Source organism: Dermacentor silvarum, chromosome 1 (genome assembly GCF_013339745.2).
Source record: "Dermacentor silvarum isolate Dsil-2018 chromosome 1, BIME_Dsil_1.4, whole genome shotgun sequence".
In the NCBI taxonomy this organism is placed as follows: Eukaryota; Metazoa; Arthropoda; class Arachnida; order Ixodida; family Ixodidae; genus Dermacentor; species Dermacentor silvarum.
In genome coordinates, this window is record NC_051154.1 from 348,860,793 (window position 1) to 348,886,982 (window position 26,190).

The 26,190-nt window shown below is 45.9% G+C and overlaps 3 protein-coding genes across 4 annotated transcripts in view; all 3 read right to left on the reverse strand.

Moving 5' to 3' along the window:
- LOC119437407 (uncharacterized) overlaps positions 1 to 26,190 on the reverse strand; it is a 408,649-nt gene that overhangs the window by 268,170 nt on the left and 114,289 nt on the right. The window lies entirely within an intron of this gene.
- LOC119437408 (uncharacterized) overlaps positions 1 to 26,190 on the reverse strand; it is a 57,416-nt gene that overhangs the window by 12,628 nt on the left and 18,598 nt on the right. For both annotated transcript variants that reach the window (XM_037704443.2, XM_049660511.1), the window contains exons 2-3: positions 20,919 to 21,201; positions 15,060 to 15,317 (exon numbers count right to left, since the gene is read on the reverse strand). In XM_037704443.2, coding sequence (XP_037560371.1) covers positions 15,060 to 15,317; positions 20,919 to 21,201 — 541 coding nt within the window. The remainder of the gene's footprint in view (positions 1 to 15,059; positions 15,318 to 20,918; positions 21,202 to 26,190) is intronic.
- On the reverse strand, positions 7,278 to 11,467 carry LOC125942350 (uncharacterized protein K02A2.6-like). Its single transcript, XM_049660512.1, has 2 exons — positions 11,061 to 11,467; positions 7,278 to 8,665 (listed from the first exon to the last, which is right to left on the reverse strand). Exons 1-2 carry the CDS (start codon positions 11,119 to 11,121, stop codon positions 7,395 to 7,397), a joined length of 1,332 nt encoding a protein of 443 aa, XP_049516469.1. The 5' UTR covers positions 11,122 to 11,467; the 3' UTR covers positions 7,278 to 7,394.

The window sequence follows — 26,190 nt, forward strand, 5'->3', positions numbered from 1 at the left end:
GTAATCTGATTGTATGAGCGACGCGAATTGTCTAGTACTTTCTCGAAGAAACACAGGCACCAAAGGTTACTCTGGAACCTACGATGACTCATGTATAAAAGTGGATGCGTTTCGCCGCTGTTCAGATTTCGCCGATCGCCTTCTGTGTTCGCCGCTATCGTTGTGCTTCGAGTGCAACTTGCTTTTGTGAGCACAGGTTCGCCCAATAAAAGTTCGTTTCGTCATTCACAGTCTTGCGACTGTTTTTCTTCACCGTCACTACTACGTGACAATATTGCGCACACGAGGGAGAAAGGTGGGGCGGAAGCGTACATCTTCTGTCATGCGCGAGGCAAAGGGGGGGGGGGGGGGGGCACGGCCACATGGGCCTCATCTTCAAAGCGATCTGCGATGGGTACAAAGTGAAACTTATACCGGTAGCTTCGTATGTGCCGTGCTTTCAACGTTTAGTTCGCATTGAAGTGAGAGACGGCATGAAGGTCAATTCGCTTGCTGCTGCTACAGCAGTAATGAAGAGATGTTTGTTTACCTGTGCACGCATTACACTGTGCTTGTTAATTCAGTTAGTAATGGAATGTTTACAAGTTTATACGGCCAATAAAACTACTATCCTTAGTTCATATAGAGTTAAACCTGGATATAACGAAATTGACAAATTCCCGAAAAACTTCGTTATAAAGAGGATTTCGTTATATGCAGGTTCGGCATGAAAATTCTAAAAAGAAACGCTTACCGTATTTACTCGATTCTAATGCGCCCTCAATTGTAACGAGCATCAGTTTTCCGTTTTCATCGAAGCACTCATCCTTGGAATGTCACACCAGGTACCGGATGCGTGGACGCGTGTCGTTTCGCACAAGCGCGAGGCATCGGAAACGAAGAGCGAGCGTCATGATGACGTTGTAGCGTCGTATAGTGTTACAGTAGAACCCCGCTGTTACGATCCCAGGGGCTGTGTTTTCCCGGCTGTTACATTGTTTTTGGCCGGTCCCGGCGCAGCTCCCATAAAACCCAATGCATTGGTAACCCCGTTGTTGCGTCGCAACTGTGGGACCGTTCTCGCATCGCGTTGCGAACTGCCACCTCGTGCCGGCCCGAGCGGCCATTTTGACTTTTCATGTCGCTTGGCTTGGTGGCTTGACGATGGCATTGGCCGCCCAAAGTGCCGGGGGCGACAACTATGATGTATTTTCGTTTTCCGCCAGCAAAAGTATGGCCCTTGAGATCCGTATTTGCTATATAAAGATGGTGTCTATGACGCGTTGTGGCCCTAAAATTGGTTTTGGCTCATAGATATTCCGCATAAAGTCCAAGGGTGATAACACAGTTGCCGTGCGCCGTATGTGTGAGTGAAAACGTGCGAGGGGAGCTGATGACCGTGTCTAAATCTCACGCGCGCAAGAAAAGCAGAGAGGAAGCGCGCCTTCTTCCGTTGCGCTCAAGGCACCGGTGAGGGAGCGAGGCGGGAGGGATAGCGGGGCGGCGTTTTTTTTTATTATGGGGTTTTATGTGCCAAAACCATGATATGATTATGAGGCACGCCGTAGTGGGGGACTCCGGAAATTTAGACCACCTGAGGTTCTTTAACGTGCACCTAAATTAAAGGTACACGGGTGTTTTCGCATTTCGCCCCCATCGAAATGCGCCCGCCGTGGCCGGGATTCGATCCCACGACCTCAACACCATAGCCACTGAGCAACCACGGCGAGTAGCGGGGCGGCGTTGTACTGTACTCTGGCATCAACTGCGTACTGCGCGGCGGCGCACGGTCGCGCGGGCCGTATCTTGAAATCGATCTGCTTTGGGGCAGAGTCTAGCAGTGTAAGTGCGTCGGCGGCTCGTAGCTTTGTGCGTGCTGTGTGTTCTCGACGTTCAGTTTGCGTTAAAGTGATAGACAACAGCACGGAGGTCACTTCGCTCGCTTCTCCAGCGGCGCTTCCACACACCGCCAGCGTTTGACAGCGCATGTCCGCGCTCATAGAGTGTGATATGTCACAGCTTGTACCAGCGCGTCGGCAACATCAACTGGAGGAGAGAGTGCCGGCTTGGCGGGCTAGGCCAGCTGCAGCAAGCGGCAGGATCAGGTTTGAATGAAGGGAGGGGGAAAGGTCACGCCCGCTGCGGCAAGATCGCCGGGTCGAGGGATGCAGGCCCGCCTCGCACACGCATGCACGCGCACGTGCGCTCGCTTCGCATTTCGTCGCGGCAGAGAAGGTGCTTCTGGTTGCTGCTTGCGCAAAAATGACAAAATTTGGGGCGAAATCGGAGGGGAAATCAGTTGTCGGAGGGGAAAATTCGTTATACAGTAAAACCCCGGTGATACGAATCCGGCTGGTACGAATTTCGGTGTGATATGAATTCGTAACATTCCTCGGCCAAAATCTATTGCTCACAATGCGAAAAAAATCGGCTGTTCCGAACGTGTTGCCGCGCGCGCCGCTACGGATCATACGAACGCGTGTGAGCAACAGCGGCGGCGGCCAAACCAGCGTGGCCACCGGCACAGACAAGCCGGCACAGCGGGATCTGGGCGGGATGCATAGTCGCCAAGCAACCGACTACGTCACGCAGCTGCGCAATCTCTCATTGGTCCCCACGTCGAGCGGACCGGACCACATCACAGCCTAGCCAATGCTTAGCGAGAAATTAGACGAGGACCAATGCTGCAACGACCACGGCGCAGCCCCGACGGCCAAAATGTTCCCTGCACTCGACTTTCTCAGGCATTTAATGGCGTGCGAAACATTCCCAAGATCACGTGTGTGCACTTATACGCCTTTCAGAAGGCCATCGTTGACGAGTTGGACAAGAAAACGTCCCGTTGATACGTTTTTCAAGGGACCGCAAAAAGAAAGAAAAAAAAAAGCCGCAGTTTCGCCCGAAAGGTGAAGCAACGGAAACGCAGCAGCAGCAGCAAGAGAATTGACCTTTGCGCTGTCTCTCGCTTCAACGTGAACTAAACGTCGAAGGCACAGCGCATACGAAGCTACTGGCACTAGGCGCACTTTGTCAACATCGCAGATCATTTTGACGATAAGGTCTGCGCGGGCGCGCACTATGCGCACGTCGCAGATCGCTTTCAGGATACAGCAGTAACGGCACCCGTGCGGGTGCGTCGTATCTGCAATGTGCCGGTCGCTTGTTGCAATGTACAAGCTGGCTGCACCGATAAATTTACGTGACCGCCACATTGAAACGCAACGTAACATGCCTTTACATTATAGATTGGCGAAGTATCACGGGGAACACCCGGTTATTTGAACGCGAAAGCATTTGCGATGGTTAATTCAAACATACCGCGCACCGACAATGCTCTCAGTGGCGCGCCAAATCACGTGGCGGCGCCTTCGACTGGCATTGCTCCGACACTGCCAGAGAGAAAAAGCTTAGGCGAGACCCCTCAATGCCGCGCGGAAAAAAAAAAAAAAAAAAACTGCGGTGTCACGCCAAGGTCACTGTTTCTGCGTGGCGCTGGAACACGCGTGTACGTGCCGACGTCTCAGCCAACGCTGTGGCTGTAGCGCAGAGGGAAGCAACGGCGGAGGCCCAGTTCAGCCAACGCTCGCTTCAACGGCAGAAACCGAAACTTCAGGGAGCGGGCTAAGCGGCGCCGGGGCGGCGGGAGCGGCGGACGCGCACGGAGACAGTCGAAGGCATCTCTGCGCATCTCTTCTTGCATGCTGCTCAGCGCTCAGACGCCTCGTGGCCAGTACGTATCTTCGTTCTCAACCCTTCCCCTCCGACCCCTGTGTCGGTGACATGACACACAGTGTTGGTTTCGAAAGTGGCTTTCAGCTTACGGAACAACCGAGTTCATTCCCACTCACGTGTCACCATGCGGGCATGAACGAAATGCGTTCAGCGCAGACCTAGGAATCACACAGCAATGAGTCTTGCATGCCGCTGCCGCAATGGCCTTTCCGCGAAGTGTAGATGTGGTGCGTGTTGGTTTTGTTCAATTCAAACTGTAATGTAAAAATCCGTCCAAGTGGAGGTTGGTGTCAGATTCGTTTTGGCTGTTCGCAGAATCCTAAAATGACATTCGTGGAAAGCCCTTATCTACAAGACAAATCCGGTGGCGCAGCATTTCCCGTTCAGCATCCTATGCCCAGGGCCACTCACAAAGAAAATGGAGTGGCATTCATGCTTTCTTGTGGAATGCATATTGGACTGGAAGGCCTTTTGCGTTCTTGAAGCAGCGTGGTGATCTGCCCATGCCGATAATGAACAGTCGCAGTTAGCATGGGTCATTCATGTTTGCAACACACATTACTGAGAGCACCCTGCTCATTTTTCTTCCATGGCATGTACTGCCCTTCACATTCAATCTCTTGCTTGACAGAATCTGTCAGAATGGTGCAGTTTCAAATTTGCCAGCATTAAATATTTCCAACGACACGAGAAGTGATCCACCCCCATTAGGAGAAGCGCACTTGCGGGGGTGCTGCATTCAATATATTGAATATGGCGGTGAACAGGAGTTTGATGTAAGCATAGTTATTCATTACGCTTTTGCATGGGACTTTAAAGGGTATTTTACAACTGTTTTATTATATAGACAATAATTCAATATAGCCAAGTTTGATGCATCTGGGATTGACTGTATGACTTATTGTTCCAAAATTTGCCGCATAAAATTTGGGTCTGGTACTACAGTAAAGCCTTGCTGATGCGATCCTGTTTCGTACAACTTCCCAATGCCAACGTTTGCAATCAAGAAAACAAAAAATAATCCAATGCAGTTACGCTTCTTTCTTATTGGTCAATAGGTTTCTTGAAAACACGATTTTTTGGCAGCAACGTTCAGTACATCGCCAAACTGTGATCGTATGATACATTTTCCAGTCGCTGGAACCCATATGAACAATAAAAAGCACAATGCATGTGCGATCGAGAGCAGTAGGTGCATGGCAGCTTCACCGCAGTACATGCACCAAGTTTCCTCTTCCAGTATTAGCAGATCTTCTAGTGCGTCAGTGTATGGCGCATTCACAGCTTCACTGCCAACCCTTTTACGATAAACATCTTCACCTATCTGCTTTACAGCGCGTGCGGCGCAATGCCGTTGGAAGCATACTACTCGCCTTTAATGGGCGATAACCTAAACGTGCCGCCATTCCCTGCTGCCGGCGGCGCGAACTGAATGTCATGTTTCACTCTGGCAGCATCGTATTCTGGCATCACCTGCCTGCTGAATTTCATTTCTGTTTCCCATCACCGTCTTAAACACTATGCAAATAGAGAATGACAAAGCGCGTCTGTGCCACTTGGGCCCCACTACAGTGATGGAAGTGTTTTGCCAATTGGCCCAAACTGCACCCATGAAGGAAATGCTGCTAAATGTTACGCCAAATTGTCGTTTATTGTATGTATTGCACCACGCCTGTGCCGACATGCACAAGCTCCAAATATTCAAGCGGAAGAAAGAAACGAAAACATGTTCCACTTTGTCAGCACTGAAGTCGATGACCATATTTCAGGCCAGGCCTGAGACCCCTTCCCTTTCTGTATCGACCAGTGTCTGGAGAATGTGGCAGTGCCGTGGGGAAGTCTGAATAATCAGAGCAGGTGCAAAAAATCGATAGCGACAGAAACATTACAAGAGGACTGCTACTTCGACTAGTTGGCTGAAATGCACCTTTTTTTTTTCATTCATTTATTGATGCCTATTTTTAACTGTGTGCACTTCCGTGGCACATGATTTTTCGCTACTACAAGTGCTAGGTATTTGTGGTAGCTTCATGATTCCTTAGTGGCATCGACACACCTTTGATTAGTGTTTTACATCTACTGCATGTAGTTTAGAAACGATTACTTTCTATAATTATGGTGATGCATACCTGCAAGGGCACAGCTGCTCGACGCGCCTTTGCGTAGGGCGCATTTTATTATGATTAGGCAGCCCGGACATAAAAAAAAGCAAAAATGGGACAAGGAAGTAGACATGAATGCACAAGCTACACAACACAGAGGCTATTCGGTCTATGATCTATGCCTGCAAGGACAACCAAAAATAGCGTGCTTGAACTGGGCAGTTGTACATTTCAACTTGTGGATATGAGTTTAACAGATGAAAGGGATAACAAAGCCAAGGACACCTTGGAAGGAAGTATTTATTGAAATGCAGAATTTACTGCGAATTCGGGTTAGATCTGCCTTTATCTTCATCCTTCCATATATTAACAAGAAAATAGAACAACAAGTGGAAGAAAGAAAGCTGCATCTTAGTATAAAACATAATTAATGCTACTAACACATACTGCATCTTTTTCCGTTAACTAGATGAGGAGCTTCCTCTTTGCACCAGAGCAATAAGTTACTTCAAAGCATTGGTTCCTTGCTGCAAAACGCAAATTTTTCTGTTACAAAAGCATATATTTCTTCTCCAAACTGCAATTTTTTCTGCACCAAAAAGTCAAGTGCCCCTTCCATCACTGCCACTAGATCGATGTGCGTCAGCATACGGTGCTGCAATGATTCTCACCGACTGGGCACGTCAAACCTTGCCAAAGAATCTGCTGTCCCAGGCAGAATTCGAGGAGCGCAAACATAAGCTTGCTGAAGCTGTAAAAATGACAATGTGCTTCTCGGGCCGCTATGGGGAACCAGCGCTGAAGTTTCGAGCGGACGCGCAGTCCCCCTTGCGGACATCGCGTGCATTGTTTAGTCATACAAACAGAAGGAAATTGCCATGGCCAGCGTTGGTACGTTAGAGGAAAACTAAAAATTAAAAAATTTATATATATCTATATATATCTGTTGAAAGACTTGTTATAAATGCATGGTTGTTTGCCACAACCATAGGAAAGCCATAATACAGCCCTATCATTGTATTATTAGAAAAATATACAAGCAGGAGTGACGGCGACATTGGCTTTAGGAAGGTAGTGATCGCACACCATGTTAACTATTTCTACAGCTTCTTAGGTGAAATATCCATGTTTATTAAATTTTATTGAAAGCGAAAGGGAATGACCGAAAACACATCTCTAGTACAAGAGTATATACCGCTGGCATTTTTTGAGGAGTGCTGTAAGAGTAATATTAGTGCTAGCCGGCGCAAATGCCAACTGTGTTCTAGTGGTTGTAGTGCATTTCACTCCGCCTGGTGATAAAACAGAAAAGGAGCAAATGACATTGCTAATCATACAATGTCACAATAAGCATAAATGGTGAAAACTTTGTGCTTATAGCAGAAACAGTGCATTGCCGCTGTAGCACGCTCGAGACGGGTGCGGGTGTGGGAAAGAGCGTTTATTCCAGAAAGCCGCAGATTATATAGCCCCGAGTAAGGGGGCGTATGTTGCTGCACTTAAGCGTGTGCATGGCTTTGCACAGCGTTATCGCTACGTCACATCTCCCTTTTTTTTCTTTATTGAGCCAGTGCCCGAAGTTTAATAAAGTTCTGGCTCAGGGTATCTTGTTGGTGGACGACGCGTTCGATGGCTTCTTCGGACCGGTTGTTGCATAGGAGACTCAGGCGTCCCGGTGACTGGAGAGACAGGTGCCACTGCATCTTGACCGATGGGTGTGTAGGATGGCCTGAGATGTTCTCTCGTCCGCTGGAACTGTCGTCCATCTTCGCCTTTAAGTATGTAGGAGCGCGGGCTGTCACCTCTTTGGATTATTGTAGCGGGTGACCATGTTCCCGAGGGCACGTTATACACAGTGACCCTGGCGCCCAGTGGTAGCTCAGGTAGAGGCTTGGTACCCCTGTTGTAGTAGGTCCGTTGCTTCCGACGGATGTCTAGCAGTCGCTGCTGGACGTCCTTTGGTTGTACCGTGCGAGGCTGCAGGTGAGTAGCCGGAACCGGTAGAAGGGTCCTGGTCAGCCGTCCCATGAGCCGCTGCGAAGGGGACTTTAAACAATCATCACGCGGAGAGTTCCGCCACTCTAACAAGGCGGCACAGAAGTCAACAGAGCCAAAGCGATACTTCTTTAGGAGTTTTTTAGCCTCCTGCACTGCTCGCTCGGCCATGCCATTCGAGCGAGGATGGTACGGACTTGATCGAACGTGGTTTGACCCAATCTTACTGATGAAGTCTTGAAACTGTTGACTGCTGAACGGCGGCCCATTGTCTGTGACGAGTCGGTTTGGGAAACCATGCGTAGCAAAGATATTCGTGAAGGCGGATATCACTTTGCTCGCTGATGAAGACTGAACAGCCACGATTTCAAAGAAAAAAGAGTAAAAGTCGACAACGACCAAGTACTCATTTCCGTTATGGTAACAAAGGTCTGCACCAATGACTTCCCACGGTAAACTTGGCGTATCATGGCTGTGCAATGGCATTCTGGCATTTTTAGGTTTATGCCGCTCGCACAATTGACAGCGTCGCGCTGTTTCCTCTATGTCACTGTTCATGCTAGGCCAAAAAAGACATAAACGAGCACGTGCTTTCATTTTTTCTCCTCCTACGTGCGCAGCATGCAGACAAGAAAGAATGTCACCACGCATCTTTGGAGGGATCACGAGCCTGTTGCTGCGAAGCACCATGCCATTTTCCGTGTGTAGTTCGTCACGAAAGTTCCAGTAGCTGCGCAACTCCGGAGTGACGTCGTCCTTGCTCTCGGGCCAGCTTGTGCTTGCGTACTCACGAAGTTGACGCATCGTCGGGTCTTTATCAGTTTCTTGCAAAACTTGGTTCAGGCGTTTGTCTGAAACTGGAAGATAGGCGATTGAATTGACATGAAAATGCTCGCCGTATTCACTCAAAATTGTTGGACTTGGGAAACGGGATAATGCGTCGGCAATAAAAAGCTCTTTTCCCGGCGTATATTTCACTGTTAGGCGATATTTCTGCAGATTGAGGCGCATGCGCTGAAGTCGAAGTGGGCATTGGCACAAAGGTTTCTTAAAAATCATCTCAAGTGGTTTGTGATCAGACTCCACTGTGACCTCAGGCTGCCCAAACAAGTAGTCCTGAAACTTTTCACAACCATGTACGATCGCCAGCATTTCTTTTTCTATCTGCGCGTATCTCTGTTGCGTTTTCGAGAGAGAGCGCGACGAGTATGCTAGTGGGTGACCGTTTTGCATTATAACTGCACCGATCCCGTTCTGGCTGGCATCTACCGAAAGCGTGATGGGCTTGTTCTTCTGGTAGTATGCGAGAACGGGTGCTTTTGCTAAAGCTTCACGAAGAGCTTCGAAACTAGCCTGGTGTCCGTCTTCCCAGACCCATGCTGCGTCCTTCTTCAGAAGTTCGCGGAGTGGAGCTGTGGTTTCAGACATATGTGGAATGAAACGGGAGACGAAGGTGACCATACCTAGGAACGTTTGTAATTCCTTCTTGTTGACTGGAGGTGGAACTTGAAGTATGTCTGTGACCCGTTTTTGATCCAGGCCGAGTCCCTCAGGCGTCAGAACATGACCAAGGTACTTGACAGATTTTTGCAAAAAATGACATTTTGCGCGGTTCAACTTCAAGTTGTACTCTCGGCATCGGTTTAGCACGTTGACAAGGTTGCGGTCGTGCTCTTCTTTTGTCCTGCCCCACACGAGAATATCATCCATCACAACGGAAGTTCCTTCGAGGCCTTCCATTACTTCATGCATTGCTCGCTGAAAAATTTCTGGCGCCGACGCTATTCCGAACGGCATTCGCAGGAATCTGTACCGGCCAAAGGGGGTACTCATTGTGCAAACTTTAGAGCTTTCTTCGTCAAGCTTGATCTGCCAGAAGCCCGAAGCAGCGTCTAGTGTCGAGAAGTACTGAGCTCCGGCTAGAGAAGGAGCAATATCTTCTAGGGTTGGCATAGGGTAGTGTTCCCTTAGAAGCGCTTTGTTCAATTCAGTCGGGTCGAGACAAATGCGCACTTTGTCATTTTTTGTCACCACGACCATGTAGCTCGACCATTCTGTCGGCTCAGTCACTTTCTGTACCACCCGCTCGGCTTCCATGCGGTCTAGTTCCCTCTTAGCCTTGTCTTTAAGTGCTAGTGGAATTCGCCTTGCCGGTCTAACGACTCCTTGGGAACCAGGTTTAAGCTTCATATGGTAGACGATACCTTTCAAGCTGCCGAGTCCGTCGAAAACATCTGCATAATGTTTCGCGGCTTCATAGAGCTCTCGCTGTTCCACTGAGGCTAGCCTGAGTAGAAGACCCAGTTTCTCGGCGACTGATCCGCTTAATGTTAATGGAACGTCCTCTTCGACAACAAAAAAGTCGGTTTCAAATGATGCATCAGGTCCGCTAACGCAAAGGCGGACGCGCCCTGTAGCTGCCTTTTGATGACCAAAAAAGGTGTTTAGGATGACGTCACAGCGCTCGTCTTCCTTGTTTGTTATCTGTTGCAGCTTGCTTCGTGCTATCACCGAGCAATTCGCGCCTGTGTCCAGCTTGCAAAGAACGGGAGTTCCTTCTATCTTTACAGTTGCTGACCAGCGTTCGTCTTTCTGATCGCTCCTAGATAAAGCTTCAATCCAAAAGCTTTCCTCTTGGGCGTCTACCGCTGCGACGTGCTGTTTGGCTTTGCGGGGTTTTTCGCTTTTAGTTCGGCAGGCTATAGCGAAGTGATTTCGCTTGCCACACTTCTTACAGATGCGTCCTTTAGCTGGGCAATTACTAGCCTCATGATTTCTGCCACACTTTCCACAGCGTCGAAGTTCGGCAACCGCGCAAATTTCCTCATGCCTTTTGTTGCCTGTTTGTATTTGCTCGCACTGTTCTTTCCCTTGTTCGCGAGCGCGGCAGATTTCTACCGTCTTTGCAAAAGAAGGATTATCTGAAATGAGCTTTTCTTGCAACTTTTTATCCTTTATGCCAAGAATAATTCTGCTCCTCAGCATGCGCTCTTCCATTTCAGCGAACTCGCAACTCTTCGCCAATATTCGTAGCTCGGTTAGCCATTCGTTAAAGCTTTCTCCTTCCTTCTGGTCACGCGAGCCGAAACGGAATTCATGATAAGCTAGGTTCAACGATGGTTTGTAGAAGGACTCGAATTTCTGTTTAAGGACTTCAATGTCCGACTTATCTTCCCCTTCATTGAAGACAAAAGTGTTGTAAGTCCTGCGCGCGTCCTCTCCTATGACCATAAGAAAAGTAGCAGCTTGTACCTCTTTTGGCTGTTGACTGAGGTATGTAGCCGTGGCGTAGAGGTCGAATTCTTGCCTCCATGTTCTCCAGCTCTGCCAAACGTCGCCTCTGGTGTCCAAGGACCTTGGGTGCGGCAGTAGCGTGGTGACCGGGGCACTTTGCTGGCGGGAAGGCGCTGGTTCCATGTCTGGCATGCTGGCAGTCCTTTGAAGCTGGAAACGGTCCGGGATGGCCTGCTATCCGCTTGCCTCGCTGCTGCCGGTCATGACTACCGCTGCCGCTGCCACCATGTAGCACGCTCGAGACGGGTGCGGGTGTGGGAAAGAGCGTTTATTCCAGAAAGCCGCAGATTATATAGCCCCGAGTAAGGGGGCGTATGTTGCTGCACTTAAGCGTGTGCATGGCTTTGCACAGCGTTATCGCTACGTCACAGCCGCGATCGGCAACATCAACAGACCATACAACTTCTATTGGAAGCAAAATGATGTGCCTTAGATAACAGTGACGCGTAACTTGTTCATTTCATTAAAAGCTGTGTCCACTGTCAATCGTCAAGCACCAACGAGACTTCCAATACAAGTCAAATTCAGCTGCAGTGCACGGCTACTGACAAAGCAGAGCGAACCGGCTTAGCCGTGCCCGCATTGCAGCCGATGCTGCCGCAAGTATCAGCATATTTTTTTCTTTGTGTGAAATTATACTGAGGAGAGGCTCAAGGGGCAACACTGGTAACAAAACATTGCAGCTTGTGAGTGTTGGCGGTTCATTCTGAAGTGTCGTCAGCTACAGCTTCAAAGTAGGTGTGTGCAATTATCAAAATTTTCGAATTCGAATCGAATATGAATACTTAGCTTCGAACATCGAATAATGGCATGCACATGTATTTATTAGCAAGTTGGTTAATTTGTTATGTTGGAACACTGCAATTAAATTGGTAATGTTAAATAACTAGATTAGTAGGCCGCTATACTTAAACACTGTATTTGGCTCATGTTAACTTGGAAAATTCAGTAATTCCCACTAGCTGTCCTTGGCAGCCTGCCTGTTCCTTAGCATACTACATCAAATGCCCATAAACTCGGAGCCATTTGACCCTGGCAGTCGTCACTCATCACACTTGCTGTCAGGCAATAAGCTCAGAATTGGGGGTGGCGCTGCAAAAAAAGTGCACCCTTGCTGTCTGAAAACACGTGCCCCTTGCTACTGAGAGGCCGCCTTTCTCACACAGTTTAGACGCTTAATGGCTAAGTGTGCTTTACAGGTGAAATTTCCCTAACAGCATGAAACCATCACAAAACGCAGCACAAGATCGCTCCAATATCCTTAGATTTGGTAGAAACAAATGCTAAGAACCGTGTTTGCTCCTGCACAGCCAGTAATATATTCGATTTGATATATTCGTATCCAACTGAATATTTGAACCCCCCCCCCCCCATTTCCTAATATCTATTTTTCGAATCAAATATGAATATTAAAAATATTCGATAATATTCAAACTTTTCGAATATTTCCACGCCCCTACTTCTAAGTGAACCGGAAAAAGAAAGACAATAGCTACGGTGAGCGATCAGCGGCGGTGAGGCTGCCAGCGACACTAGAGCAAAGCTGTGACCACCCTTCTGTCAATGAAGAACCAAGCCACTGCGCACCAGGAAGTGGCGTTGGTCGGCAGACCATGAACCGCCAACAGCATGTGGCAAGTTACCAAGCCGCTAATAAGGATGTGCCTTTAATTCTTAAGCTGTGGACACCATACATAGCTCCAAAGAAATGACCATCACTCTGCTTATGAAGGAACTGTCTATTTGCATCTAGAATATGCAGAAATGGAACAAATGATCGCTTACTTGAATTCCGACGGCATTTATAGCTTCTTCAGTTGTGAATTCTACATCGCTACACCCTGAACCCCCATGGTCAGGCATAATTTTTTCAGCGTAGAAAACCACTAACTGAAGCAATCCTGGCCCTTGTTCAGTTATTTTGGATGAAAGAACTCTTCCAGTGAGTCAATCCTTTAGAAACTGTACCGCAACACAACACTATTATATGTGTATGTTTGTAGATTTTTTTGGCCCCAATACACTCAAACCAGTTTATAATGAACTCAATAGTTCCTTGAAAAGTGGTCACTATATCAGTAGTTCGTCACATGTGGATATGCCCTTAATGATGCTCAAAAATTAACTGAACTGAAGCTGGCATCAGCAGTCCCCATTCAGCAGCACCTTCATTTCAGTGTAATATTTTCAGTGTCATTTTTGTTCCCAGTACGTTCCCGCACCAAGCTGCAAACTTCCGTTAGAAACGTCCATCTGAAGAATGAAATGCGGCATCATTTGGCTCTTTCAAAACAGTGCCCGGTTGCAATCACCTGTCATTTAGAAACTGCGTGACGCAGCCATCATTTTTTATTCGAGAGCTTGTGACTACCAGTGGGACATGACTATTCTGCACACGAGCGCAAATCGTTCTAGTTGGCTGAAAGCGTAAACTTTGGAAACTACTGTGGCATGCCGCCCTTCTGTGAAGGTCTCGGACATCGTGGCATTAGCAGCTGCGCGTCAGCCACACAAGAGCCGTAAAATTATGTTATCTATGTCGCTTTGGGCGAAAAAAATTCAATGTTTGAAAGGTAAAACGTCACTGCGAACCATTATCAGCAATCGGGAAAGCATAAACGAAGCGCTGCCAAACGCTGATCTCCTGATAACAGTGAAGTAACCGCCAACCCTTCGCAACATTGCGTGGCGGCAGCGCGTGGTGCAGCGCTCTCGCCGACTCGGGCCGCGTTGACAGGAATGCTTGAGCAGCCATTGTTCCCATAGTAGAAAGACAGATGGTCGTTCCAAATCGGTGAAACAGGCATAATGCACATGGTGCCACACGGACAACTGCACAAAAACAAAAGTGACACCATCGTGGTATCCGATATCGTAACAGTGCACGCCCCGCACCATGCTGTTTATGCTGTAAGCAGCATGCCTCCACCCTGGAGGCGTGCCTTGAAAACGCATGACCACGCGTAACCTTCTTGACAGCTTTCGAAATCTGTGCGAGGCGGTCGCTCGCTCATCTCGAAGGCTGTATAATCGTTGCGTTTGGACTGGAGTGGGGCATGCGCTGCCGTGTGCCCAGTTTGGCTGCGCTTCTGTGCTTAGGCAATTCGCATGTGCCCTCTTCGTACCATGACCGGGTTCCAGGCGTTCATTGTAGCGGTATGCTGATTTTAAACAAACGCTCGTTATATCTGGAAACAGATTCCATAGGGAGGATTGGAAAATCACAAATCTACTGAAATTAGGTCATTATAACCGATAGATTGTTATATCTGAGATCGTTATAAGTGGGTTGGACTGTATAGTTTTCTGTGCAATACAATTCTGCAGAGTTTTTCACAAGTAAATTGATCTTCGATGATCATAGACTCTTGAGCGTGTTCAATATTCACCCATGCCCACACTGCACCCCTGTTTGTTAGTGCAACGAAAAGTTACAACGCTCTCTCACTCATGACGCTGAGGGCTGTATTCACGAGTGCCCCATAGCTCAGGCGTCACCAGCTCGATGTGCGTCGGCGTCTCATGCCACGATTCTCACTGAGTAGGCCCGTCAAAACTTCCCACCAAAATGCCCCTCCCGAAGAAGCTGCTGAGTGCAAACATAAGCTTGCTGAAGCTGAAAAAACTGCAATGCACATCTTGGGCCACCCAAAAGTATGAATGAGGTTATACTGCATATTTGAGTACCAAAGTTGTTACCCGGGAAGAAAACTGGTAACAAAAACCAAGCATTTTTTAGTTGAGTCATAAGAATAAATTTATTATTTTTCCATTTTGTACTGCCAAAGTTAAATACAAGATATTAAGGTTCACAACGTAATCCAAATTGATACGCAAAGTCTGTATGCCGCCTACCAAGCATGCACTTGTGGGCAAGGTGAGCGAATGAGGTCCAGGGGTGGCTGTATATCGCAAGATTATTACTGCGATTATGAAGCTATAGAAAATGCCACTAACCTGAGTTGGTATTTGGAGTCCTGGCATTAGGCACCAGAACAGGTGGTGCTCTCATCTGAGTCACAAAAACAGGTGGATCCCCGATAATGTAATGGTCTTCGTGTTGTGCATTCGCAGGAACAAGGATGACGTTGCCACCTGAAGTGGCCACAGTGAAGGCAGGCCCAGTATCTACAGGCGATGTCAGCAATTTGGGCATGGCTGACGGAGTGACTTGCATGTACTGTGCCTGCTCAGCCCCGCTGGCAAGTTTGGTGGCTGTAACAGCGTGAGAAAGGTCGTCAAGGGGGCATTTACAAAAAACAGAACATGAACATTCTGCACTACAGTATGGTCGTACAATAATGGAACCACAGACAATCAAGAGTCTTTCATAGTAGGGCGTGTTTCCCTCTCATTTGACTGCAGTGCTTCTAAGTCAGGCTTGGCATTCATGCCACAGACAGGCGCCAATTGTGATGCCCTCAAAAATGTCCATATTGTTGTAATATCGTTGTAACATGTAATATTATTTCTTGTAACCTTATATTGTTGGGTGAGATTCCACAGAAAATCAACCAAGCATGTCTGGTTAACATATTTAATCTTAACGAAAAAAAAAAAAATGTTGGCTTTCATCCTTCGGGAACATTGAACCAGTGCTTATTTTTCGAGAAAAAAAATTTCTTGTCAAGACAAAATATTGGGGTTCGCCACTGCCAAGCAGTTGTTTTGCCTCTTATTACAGATCTGGCCTACTCGAGCAATTATTGCCCAAAAGTCTGTCCCTGTGTGGACTCGACAGGTTTTTAATTTTATAATACATTTGTTACAAAGCGTATGGACGCAATTAAATTTTGTATACTGCATCTTAATTTTTGACCAAAAAAAATTGAAATTTGACTGATGGAGCAATTTTGCATAAATTTGCATCCGTATCTATCACAAGCTATTAAAGCCACGACCACAAAACTTGCTTAGGACATAGATTGGCCTATCCTTTGCATGTGACCCGCAATCCGTATTCCTAGATAGTGTTTATCGTATACAAAGTTCCATCCATATATCACGTCAGGAAAAAAAACTATGAAAAAAAAAAAGAGGACATTTTTTAATTTCATTTTAAAAACCATGATTTGTCCTAAGGAAATTAAAAAAAAAACGTCCAAACGTTTTGTTATCTTTTGATCTATATGGCGACAAACACCGAAAACTGTTTGTGTCTTGTGTGCGTGTGGTTAGTCCGGCGATGTGCATCTCATCCCTAAGAAACGGTTGCGTTTCCATGAAATTAAACTATATTCTATATATTCACAGGAGAAAGCGGTTTGTTGAAAAATGAATAGAAGAGTTCTGCCAGTAAATTGATGCTCATTATGCCCTCCCCCCTTTTATTTAGTGGCACGAGCATCGAGCGACACTCTTGTTTCTTGCGCAGCACTGCCTGTTCACCTCCCGAGACGACTGGGGACGAAATTCAAAATAAATCAGGAAAACTAGAAAAAGAAAAACAGTACAGTACAAAATTCATGGATTTCATCATAGATATGATATCAGAGCATAAGTTTAGTTACAAGTTGAGCTACTGAAGTGTCTGGAATAATTAGAAATCACCGATTACGACACACCAAAGCATTGAATCGTAGATTTTAGAAACCCACCACGTGAGCACGACTTTGGCAAAATTCCTGGAAACCCGGAAGTAGAAAGCGGAAGTAATGACATCATTAATGTCGTCACACACAAGAAGGTGGCATGATATTTAACCGGCTAATTAATGGAAAACAGTGGCATAGATTGAATATCTGCCTAACAAAGCGGATGTGACGTCACTCCCTCCTCTGTTGCGTCTCTCCTGGCACGCACTTGCTCGCAACAGCTGCGCGTGTGCGCTTGTTACATGCTCCGGCGTCAGCACCGGAGAGGGCGCGTAAGGTGCGCTTCGTGCGCCACTCACTAGGGGGCTACACCCCACTAGATGGTGCGTGCTGCGCTTCCTCCTCACGCTCCATCGCTCCTCGCCCGCATATCGCGCCAGGGGAAAGACGATTGCTTGCTTGCTCCTCCGAGTTCGGTTCGTGCGTTATGTTCCCCATGGAGGTGGTCGACGAGGAATCCACCGTGCCAAGCACAGCCTACCCACTAGAAGACCTACAGACGACGGTTCTGTGTCTGTGTCATTCTTTCAAAACATACAAACACAAAGTTAACCTAAAGAACACCAACGCCGAGGTGCTAGTGCCACTAAGAGACACCAAAGTCAAAGATTAGGGCTGCCTACCATTTTTTTTCTTGTGCTTCTTGTTCCTTTCATATTTTTGGGTTTTTTTAGCTAAATAGCTTAGCAAGTTTATTTCCTTTTCTGCTCAAAACCTCCCACTGTTGGGTCTGTCTGTGTAGTAGCAATTAGGTAATCGTTTTTGTCTAGCTTCCCTCACCTTCCCTTATGGCCAACCCCTAACCTACCCCACACCTGCGCCTCATTCTGCCACAGCGGCGCAGGGATCAAGGCTGCTGTGGCACCTTGTCCTTTTTTGGAACAACTCCCCGCTCCCGAGCCTTTTCTGGCAGATAGAGGCGGCTCCCTCCCAGTGCCTCGAACATAAGCATTCGGTGTCACGCCTTTTTGATGTTGCAGCTTCCTCTAGCTGCATTTTTCTCGGGTTGTCCTATCCCTTTACCCTGTATATGCTGTTATCTCATCCATCCGAGGTCCCCCCTGTCACGATCACACTGTTTCTGACTTAATATTTACGTCATGTCAGCTCCCCAACGCTGGTGACCAAAAATTAGTTTCTTTAAATGTTTTGTCGGCGGTTTCCCTAAGTGCCAAATGAAATATTTACTTGCTAGTTATGAGCCTTCTGTCGCCTTATGTGGTGTCTCTGCCTTGTTGTTCCTGCTGTTCGCAGTATCGGCTGTCAACCTGACCACAATAGACAGACCACATAACACGAGTAATTCGCGTCTCCTTTCTTGCGCGAGCTTTGAAAAGTGCAGTGTGTTTCACACCAGTGCTTGTAGTTTTCAAGAGCCTCGGGCAGTTCTGCTTTCTGCTTGGTTCGTGGAAGTTCAGCCAATGCGAGTTCCCTGGCATAATAGTTGAAACATACTGCACCAAGTGAGTGTATTGTGTGGACTATCTAAAACTGCATAACAAAAAAATCAAGTATCACATGTATTTTTTGTGGCGTGAAAAGCTTGGACATTGCTGTGGTGAACAAGAATTTTGCAGAAAGAATGGCCATCGCAGAAATGAATTTTCTCTGCCTTCACGGCTTTTGTTGCAAGCAAGAGTTGACATTGCAGTCATCTCATATGTTGTGACCTGATGAAATTTGCATGTCCGATGAAGCAGCTCTGCAGGGGCACAACAGGTACGTTGAGTGTCCTTAATTATCCCTTTTCAAACCACCAATTTCTGCTAAGGTTCGCTGTCACAAGTCTTACACAAAACACAAGACAAAGGTTCATGAATTCCTGTCAAAAAAGATCAATATTAAGCACAACAACCGCATATGGCACCAGCAGCGAGGCTTCAACATAGGCTCAGAGCTACAGCACTTGCTCAGAGTGGCTGAGTAACATATGGGAAGCTTTTGATGCTTTCGAATCTTTCACTGAACAATGCCAGTTGTTAGCATTACTCCCTGGCAGACCTTCGCATCAAAAGATAAAAAAAAAAAATAATTATGTTGGCATTTCATTTCATGTTACAAAGAGCACGTAAGTTTCAGCAAACCCACGGAGTGTGGTTGCTTCTTGACCCATATACAAGAAGGTATCTCCATGACACTGAAATACAGGCAGCTTTGGACTACTACCCGAAAGATGAATTCAATTGCTCGCGACCAAGTTCAAAGACAAAAGATGCCATTGTAGTTATGGTTAACTGAAAAAAGAACTATTTGTCCCAAAGCGCATCACGATGCGACCTATTCATGAAGCCTTCCAATTATTCAAGACTGCTCACAGTGACACTCCTAATGGCCTCAAAATTCTACTCCTTGAGACCAATGTGGGTTCTGTGCACATCTTTGCATGAAGTGTGCATGTGTGTGCACTGTGCCAACATGAAGCTGAGCTTGTGCATGCTGGAAAAGGTCATCATCATTGCCTCGCGTATAATTTATTGCTTTGCTTTGGGGCAGCTAAGGGAAGAGATGATATAGTATAATTTTTCATGGTGTAGAGACGTCACGATTTGTTCCACGCTCTTGATACCACAACCCTTTGTTAGCAACAAGATGCGCATCGCCGCCCTAACAACAGACATCTCAAGAAATGAGAAAAGTTGGTTGCGTTTGTCACCGTACAGAGCAAAAGTTAACAAAACGTGCTGACATTTGTTTTTTCCGCTGTATTTCTGTAAAACACACCATGGGCTTTAAGATCTGCCTTTTTGAAAGGAATAAACGATGTCCTGTTTTTTATTTGATTTTTAAAGTTTCACTTTTTTGCCTAACGGATGAGGCTTCGGATAAGTTAAACCCTATCCAGGAATACGAATTGCAGGTCACAGTCAGAGGATGGACACATCTACATTCCAAGCAAGTTTCTTTGTCGTTGTTTTAATAGCTTGTGAGAGAAGGAAGTGAATTTATGCAAAATTGCTCCATCAGCCAAATTTGAGATTTTTTGGTCGGAAACTAAAACATGGTATACAAAAAATTGCTTCCAGATGCCTTGTAACAAAATTAAGATATTTCAGCCCACACAGGGAACAACTTTTTGGCAATAATTGCCCAAATCTGCAAGATCTGTAAAGGAGGCAAAACAGGTGCTTGGCAGCGGCGAACCTCAGAATGTTTTTTTTTTTTTTCGAAAGCTTAGCACTGGTTCAATGTTTTCTGAAGAATGAAAGCCAACACACACACACACACACACACACACACACACACACACACACACACACACACACACACACACACACACACACACACACACACACACACACACACACACACACACACATATACATATATATATTTCTTTTTTTATTATTAAAATTAGAAGTGTCGATGGGACTGGCATGGCTGACTTGTGTGGCAAATCACCCTGTTGCAACGTGTAATGTGGTTGTATGCATTCTACATTGTTATGGCATTGTTGTACTTATTACAGTGCGACTAATGTAACCTGCTCCTATCTTTGCCCTGCAAAAGACTGACACAACATTCAAACAAATAAATAAATAAATCTTGAAAACAATTGTTAAAAACATGAAAGACATGAAAAAATAAAAATGACAGAAAGCAGTAAAAGGACTGATGCAAACCATGGCAAGACATTTCATGATTTAAAAGCATGTCTCTCCTATGCTGTTAAACACTGGCTAAAATATCGCCAATAGAACATTAAAGGTTAAAGATCACAGATACCCGTACAAATCGACGAAAACCATCTAAAACCCATCTACAAACTTTTTAGAAAATCCTGTCATTAAACAAAGACAAGTGTAGAATAAATGGAGGCCAAGGCCAGTATAATGTAGCTATTCATTCCATTCAATTGTATGCCACGCTTATCAGCCACCGTTCACGGCCAGCCTATCCAGTTGAAAGCACAGGCAGAGTGCTGCTGTGGCCCCTGGCAAAACTTGATAATGGCACTGGAACAGAATCTTTAAATTACCCCAGCACAAGGAAAACAAGTTGTTTTGTCTCTGCCCGCACAATCAGCTGAAAGAAAGCTTTTGTGAACTATTTTTTTATTTTAACACAGAAGTCTCTCTTTGCCCCACCTCAAGGGCACCTACAATATCCATTGACTGAACGATTCCCCCCTTGACTTTCATTTCAGATAAGGTCCTCATAGTAAATCTAAAGAAGATCCGGACAAGAACCCACATTGCTGCAAGGTTTAAAAAGATATGTCCACCTGATTGAAGATGAGCTGGCCAGCTTTTGGCCACTGAAGATGAAACCGCAGGTGTCATGACAGTAGAAACAGTTGCAGCAGTTGTGAGACTTGTGGTTGTGGAGACCTTTGCAGCAGTGTCAACAGCAGTGGTAACACTGATACTGCTGCTTGTTGATGCACCCCGTACAAGCCTTCGGCGTCGTTTCGGAACTTTCCGGTGGCTAAACAGAGTGGGCACAGCAAACGGCTTCAGTTTACGGTCCGTGCGTCTGGGCTCATACTGGTCCTCTTCAAAGTGTGCCTGCAGAGAACAGCGACAAAAAAAAAAAAAAAAAAAATCACTTTCGTAGTTGGTAACTACCAATTACCCAACAGTAGAGGGCATAACTACTTTCAGGTATGTCCTTGCCAGCATCCCACGAGCCACCAGTGGTGCACTTACAATAAATAGCTGCTCTTTGTAAATCAATATCTTAACCAAAACAACACGGGTATTGTGTTTTTGTTTTCTCTAGTAAGGGTTCCGTCAAGACAATGTAAAATCTGCTATGGGCAATTTCAATGAGAAAGTATATCAGATATATAGAAAATGGGCATTTTAAGGTTCGCAAACAGTGCAGCCATTTTTCTTGCACAGATTCCGTTAAAATAACAGCATTTGAACTCCACTAAGTATCCACAAAAAAAAAAAAAATGCAATGCACTAGCAATAAAGTCGAATATACAGGATGTCCCAACTATCATGCAGCACGATTAAAAAAAATAGAAACAGCGTCATGCGAAGCAAACCTAGTACGTATTGTTTCCAGTACAGTGAAGTAGCTGCCAGTAATTATTTTGTTAATGAGATTTAATTAGGCTTTGTATTTATTATGGGGATGCGCAAGTCTCGCGCGTCTCCTGTAATCCGGCTTCACCGCGTGGCTAAGTGCCGGCGGCGGTCATGGTTGTTGTGGCGCATTGCGAGAAATGGCGCGAGTGTCGCAATGTTAACGCCACCGAACGGCAGGGTGACTTGGGAGAAAGGGAAAAATTACTACCTGAAGAACATTCACATAGGCGCATGACAAATCAAGCAAGTCCGACTCACCGCGACCGGATAGCGAGCGAATATGTTCGTGCCATGCTATGACACCTTCGTCTAGTCGTTCACGTGTACGGTCACGCGAACGGTGATGCGTTCAAACGATCCGTGTTCGTCTATACCAGTGTCCTGCTCTTAGCCTCGCGAGATGGTCCCACGAATCGGGCCATCTTTGGCTTGGGATCGGTGACCAACACGCAAGAACGCTTCGTGAGTGCGCCGGCCCGCTTCGCGGGACCATCTCGCGAGGCTAAGAGCAGCACACCGGTATGGACGAACACGTGAACTACTAGACGAAGGTGTCATAGCATGGCACGAACATATTCGCTCGCTATCCGGTCGCGGTGAGTCGGACTTGCTTGATTTGTCGCGTGCCTATGTGAATGTTCTTCAGGTAGTAATTTGGCTAGCGTGTATTAGTGTATGAAAGGTGCAATAAATGTTTTTTTGTTTGTTTGCACTACCGTGTTGTCGTTCCTTTGTCCCAAGAGCGTGTGTGAGACCCCACATTATATAACTCGAGAAGTACTGACCTAATTATCAAGGTGTCAATGAGAAAATTATAAAGCAACATGAAAAACTCCCGATACAGCTTTCTGTTGCTCAATACGTGCTACATAAATGTGTTTTACCGAGTGTGAAAGAATCCTGGGAATACACACAAAGTGCCTTGAGTGGCCAGTCGCCCAGCAATTCAATTCTTATTTGCCAGGTATGCAAGCCATATCAGAATGTTTAAATGCAGGCAGGAAGCATGAAAAAGTAGCGAGGACAAATAATATAAGCTAAAAAACTGCCTTCTTTGCATGGCTACATCACCAATCTTCAAGAATGACATATCAGCAATGTGTACTCCTTTAATCAGTGACTTTCATTACACTGCAGATAACCAGCTGCTGGCTTAAATTATCTGTGCATTTTTATAAGGCAGTGTTCCCCCAAACAGAGTTGCTCTGCTTGACATTGTAGTGCACATGCTTTAGTTCACTGATATAGTACAAATCTAAGCATTTGTATAATGGCGTTCACGTGTACGGTCACGCGAACGGTGATGCGTTCAAACGATCCGTGTTCGTCTATACCAGTGTCCTGCTCTTAGCCTCGCGAGATGGTCCCACGAATCGGGCCATCTTTGGCTTGGGATCGGTGACCAACACGCAAGAACGCTTCGTGAGTGCGCCGGCCCGCTTCGCGGGACCATCTCGCGAGGCTAAGAGCAGCACACCGGTATGGACGAACACGTGAACTACTAGACGAAGGTGTCATAGCATGGCACGAACATATTCGCTCGCTATCCGGTCGCGGTGAGTCGGACTTGCTTGATTTGTCGCGCGCCTATGTGAATGTTCTTCAGGTAGTAATTTGGCTAGCGTGTATTAGTGTATGAAAGGTGCAATAAATGTTTTTTTGTTTGTTTGCACTACCGTGTTGTCGTTCCTTTGTCCCAAGAGCGTGTGTGAGACCCCACATTATATAACTCGAGAAGTACTGACCTAATTATCAAGGTGTCAATGAGAAAATTATAAAGCAACATGAAAAACTCCCGATACAGCTTTCTGTTGCTCAATACGTGCTACATAAATGTGTTTTACCGAGTGTGAAAGAATCCTGGGAATACACACAAAGTGCCTTGAGTGGCCAGTCGCCCAGCAATTCAATTCTTATTTGCCAGGTATGCAAGCCATATCAGAATGTTTAAATGCGGGCAGGAAGCATGAAAAAGTAGCGAGGACAAATAATATAAGCTAAAAAACTGCCTTCTTTGCATGGCTACATCACCAATCTTCAAGAATGACATATCAGCAATGTGTACTCCTTTAATCAGTGACTTTCATTACACTGCAGATAACCAGCTGCTGGCTTAAATTATCTGTGCATTTTTATAAGGCAGTGTTCCCCCAAACAGAGTTGCTCTGCTTGACATTGTAGTGCACATGCTTTAGTTCACTGATATAGTACAAATCTAAGCATTTGTATAATGGCTAGGTAGCTAGCCTTGGCCGTGATGTTGTAGCGATGCCTTCTGCTCGTTTCTATGCCACTCTTATCTAGTGTTCATGGCCAGCTAAACCCATTGATAACGTGGGTGGAGTGTCGCTCTGACCACTGCGAAAATGCGAAAAGCAATGGCATCAGAAAGGCACTGCTACAAAATTACAGCCCTGCCCTGATTTTGAGACTGTGCAAGCTAGGGCACTCCTTCAGATTTGGCTGCATTGTGGACCAAATTTCTTTTAGCTTCTGCCTTAAGACTAGTGGCAACAAATACCAGGTTTCTGGTGAAAACTGGACACATAACCGACAACACACACAACCTTAAAAATGTTACATTTAAAAAAAAAAGATTTAACAGTTACTGACAGAAGTTTTCGGAACACGAGAACCTCTCTGTAAACTGTAGCTGCACAAGCTAACTCTCATGTGCTGACAAAATGCTCCGATAGGAAGTTTTAGGGTTTGCCCAGCCAAAGTTAGGGGACGCAAACAGCCTGGCATAAAAAAGAATGCAAAAAAGCATTAAAAAAAAAAAAAAAACGCCAGTAGGGAATGGGGGGCTTTGGGTGTGCAACGATGCTTAGGTGGGCTATTTCTTAAACTCCCCATTCTCTGAAAACATGCTTTAGCTAACAGACCATTTGGTTCTTTCATGGTTTTCATATAAAAAAAAAAACTGCAATGAGCCCACGTGCCTCTACTTCTATTGTTGGCGACAACCTGAGAATGCAGTGGCATGTACAGTGGCATACATGCCACTGTCCAACTCGGAAGAAAATTTGCATAAATGCCGCCAGCCAATTACACTCTCCCATTTCTGTAACGTCAAGTGATTTCTGTTTTCCTGCGTGTTTAACACCCTCGGTGTTAAACACGCAGCTTTCATTTTCCAATTAGTCTAGCATTTACATTAGCAGGGCAACAGCACCTAAGCTGTAAGCGGCCTCCAGCTGGTGCAGCCTCTTTGAGAGAGTCTTCACCTCTCTCGGGTACCACGTTTTGAAGAGTGGAGGCACGGATGACAGGTGCACTGGGGTGTTGTGGGTAGAGCTTGTACTGAATTCTTAGGCTGTCATCAGGTACAGCGTCTTCCACTCACAATCATGAGAGAGCTTTAATTCAGTAGGTTTAGCAACATTATTCCACAAGTTCGAAGAAATAGGCCTGCTGGGCAAAGAAAATAAATATTGTGCTGTATGCATTAAGTTAAATGTGTATAGTGGACAGACAAAGACTAAAGTGCAGGAAAAGCTAGCTATAAATTTATGTAGCTATGCAGAAACTCCACAGCACCAACTGAAATGAAATTTCTATAGAAAGTTCTCAAACCAGTAGACATTACAATTGGAAAAAACAGTTTCACTCGAAATGCAAAGCAGGGACAGCAATAGCTTGAGTAACACCAGAGACAATGCCACTTGCAAAGCTTTCTGTTTTTGTTGTTTCGTTTCATTTTAAACATCAAGCATGGTTATTCCTCCTTCTCCTAAGAGTTTTTCAAATTGGTCTGGGCAGCCCAACAAGCCACAATGATTTGTGTGGCTTCAGCAGAAAGGCCAAACATTCATGGTAAAAAAAAAAAGCAAAACACTATACTCTGTTTCAGTAGTTCCTCACTGCACTATGGAAGCTACTGGCTTCTTCAAACAATCAGGAGGGTGAACACATCTTAAAGGTGTCCTTCTGTGCCCTGTCGTCTGCTAGCGGCGACCGCTGCAGTGCAGGCACTGACATCTATGACATCTAGAAACACTATGCAACTGTGCGAGATGGGCTGTTGTGATAGCAGTAGTAGCAAATTCACTGCATATTCACTGCGACACCAAAGAGGCACGCATCTACAAGATATTTTAAAATACAGAAAAGGAGGGTTGCGGAGAAGGCAGAAGCGGAGGATTTATAAGGAGTACTCCACCAGCTTAAAAGGATATGAATGCGAGCTAGTTGGTATGAATCCATCAGTGAAAAAAAACAGCGCAAATAAACATGGACAAAGGAGGAACACAGGACAAGCGCTAACTGCAAACTACTAGGGTTTATTGTGATCATACACAAATATACCTTTGAAAACGGGCTTGTGGGGACCCCTTTTCAAAGGTATATTTGTGTATGATCACAATAAACCCAAGTAGTCGGCATTTAATGCTTGTCCTGTGTTCCTACCTTGTCCGTGTTTATTTCGCGCTTTTTTCACCAATGTACTCAGCCAGC

Bases quoted from the DNA above. Each gene is read 5' to 3' on its own strand.
- LOC125942350 (XM_049660512.1), bottom strand. From the start codon at position 11,121: ATGGAGGCAAGAATTCGACCTCTACGCCACGGCTACATACCTCAGTCA. The intron at 8,666-11,060 runs GTACAAGCTGCT...CCTATCTTCCAG, and splicing joins TCAGTCAACAGCCAAAAGAG to TTTCAGACAAACGCCTGAAC.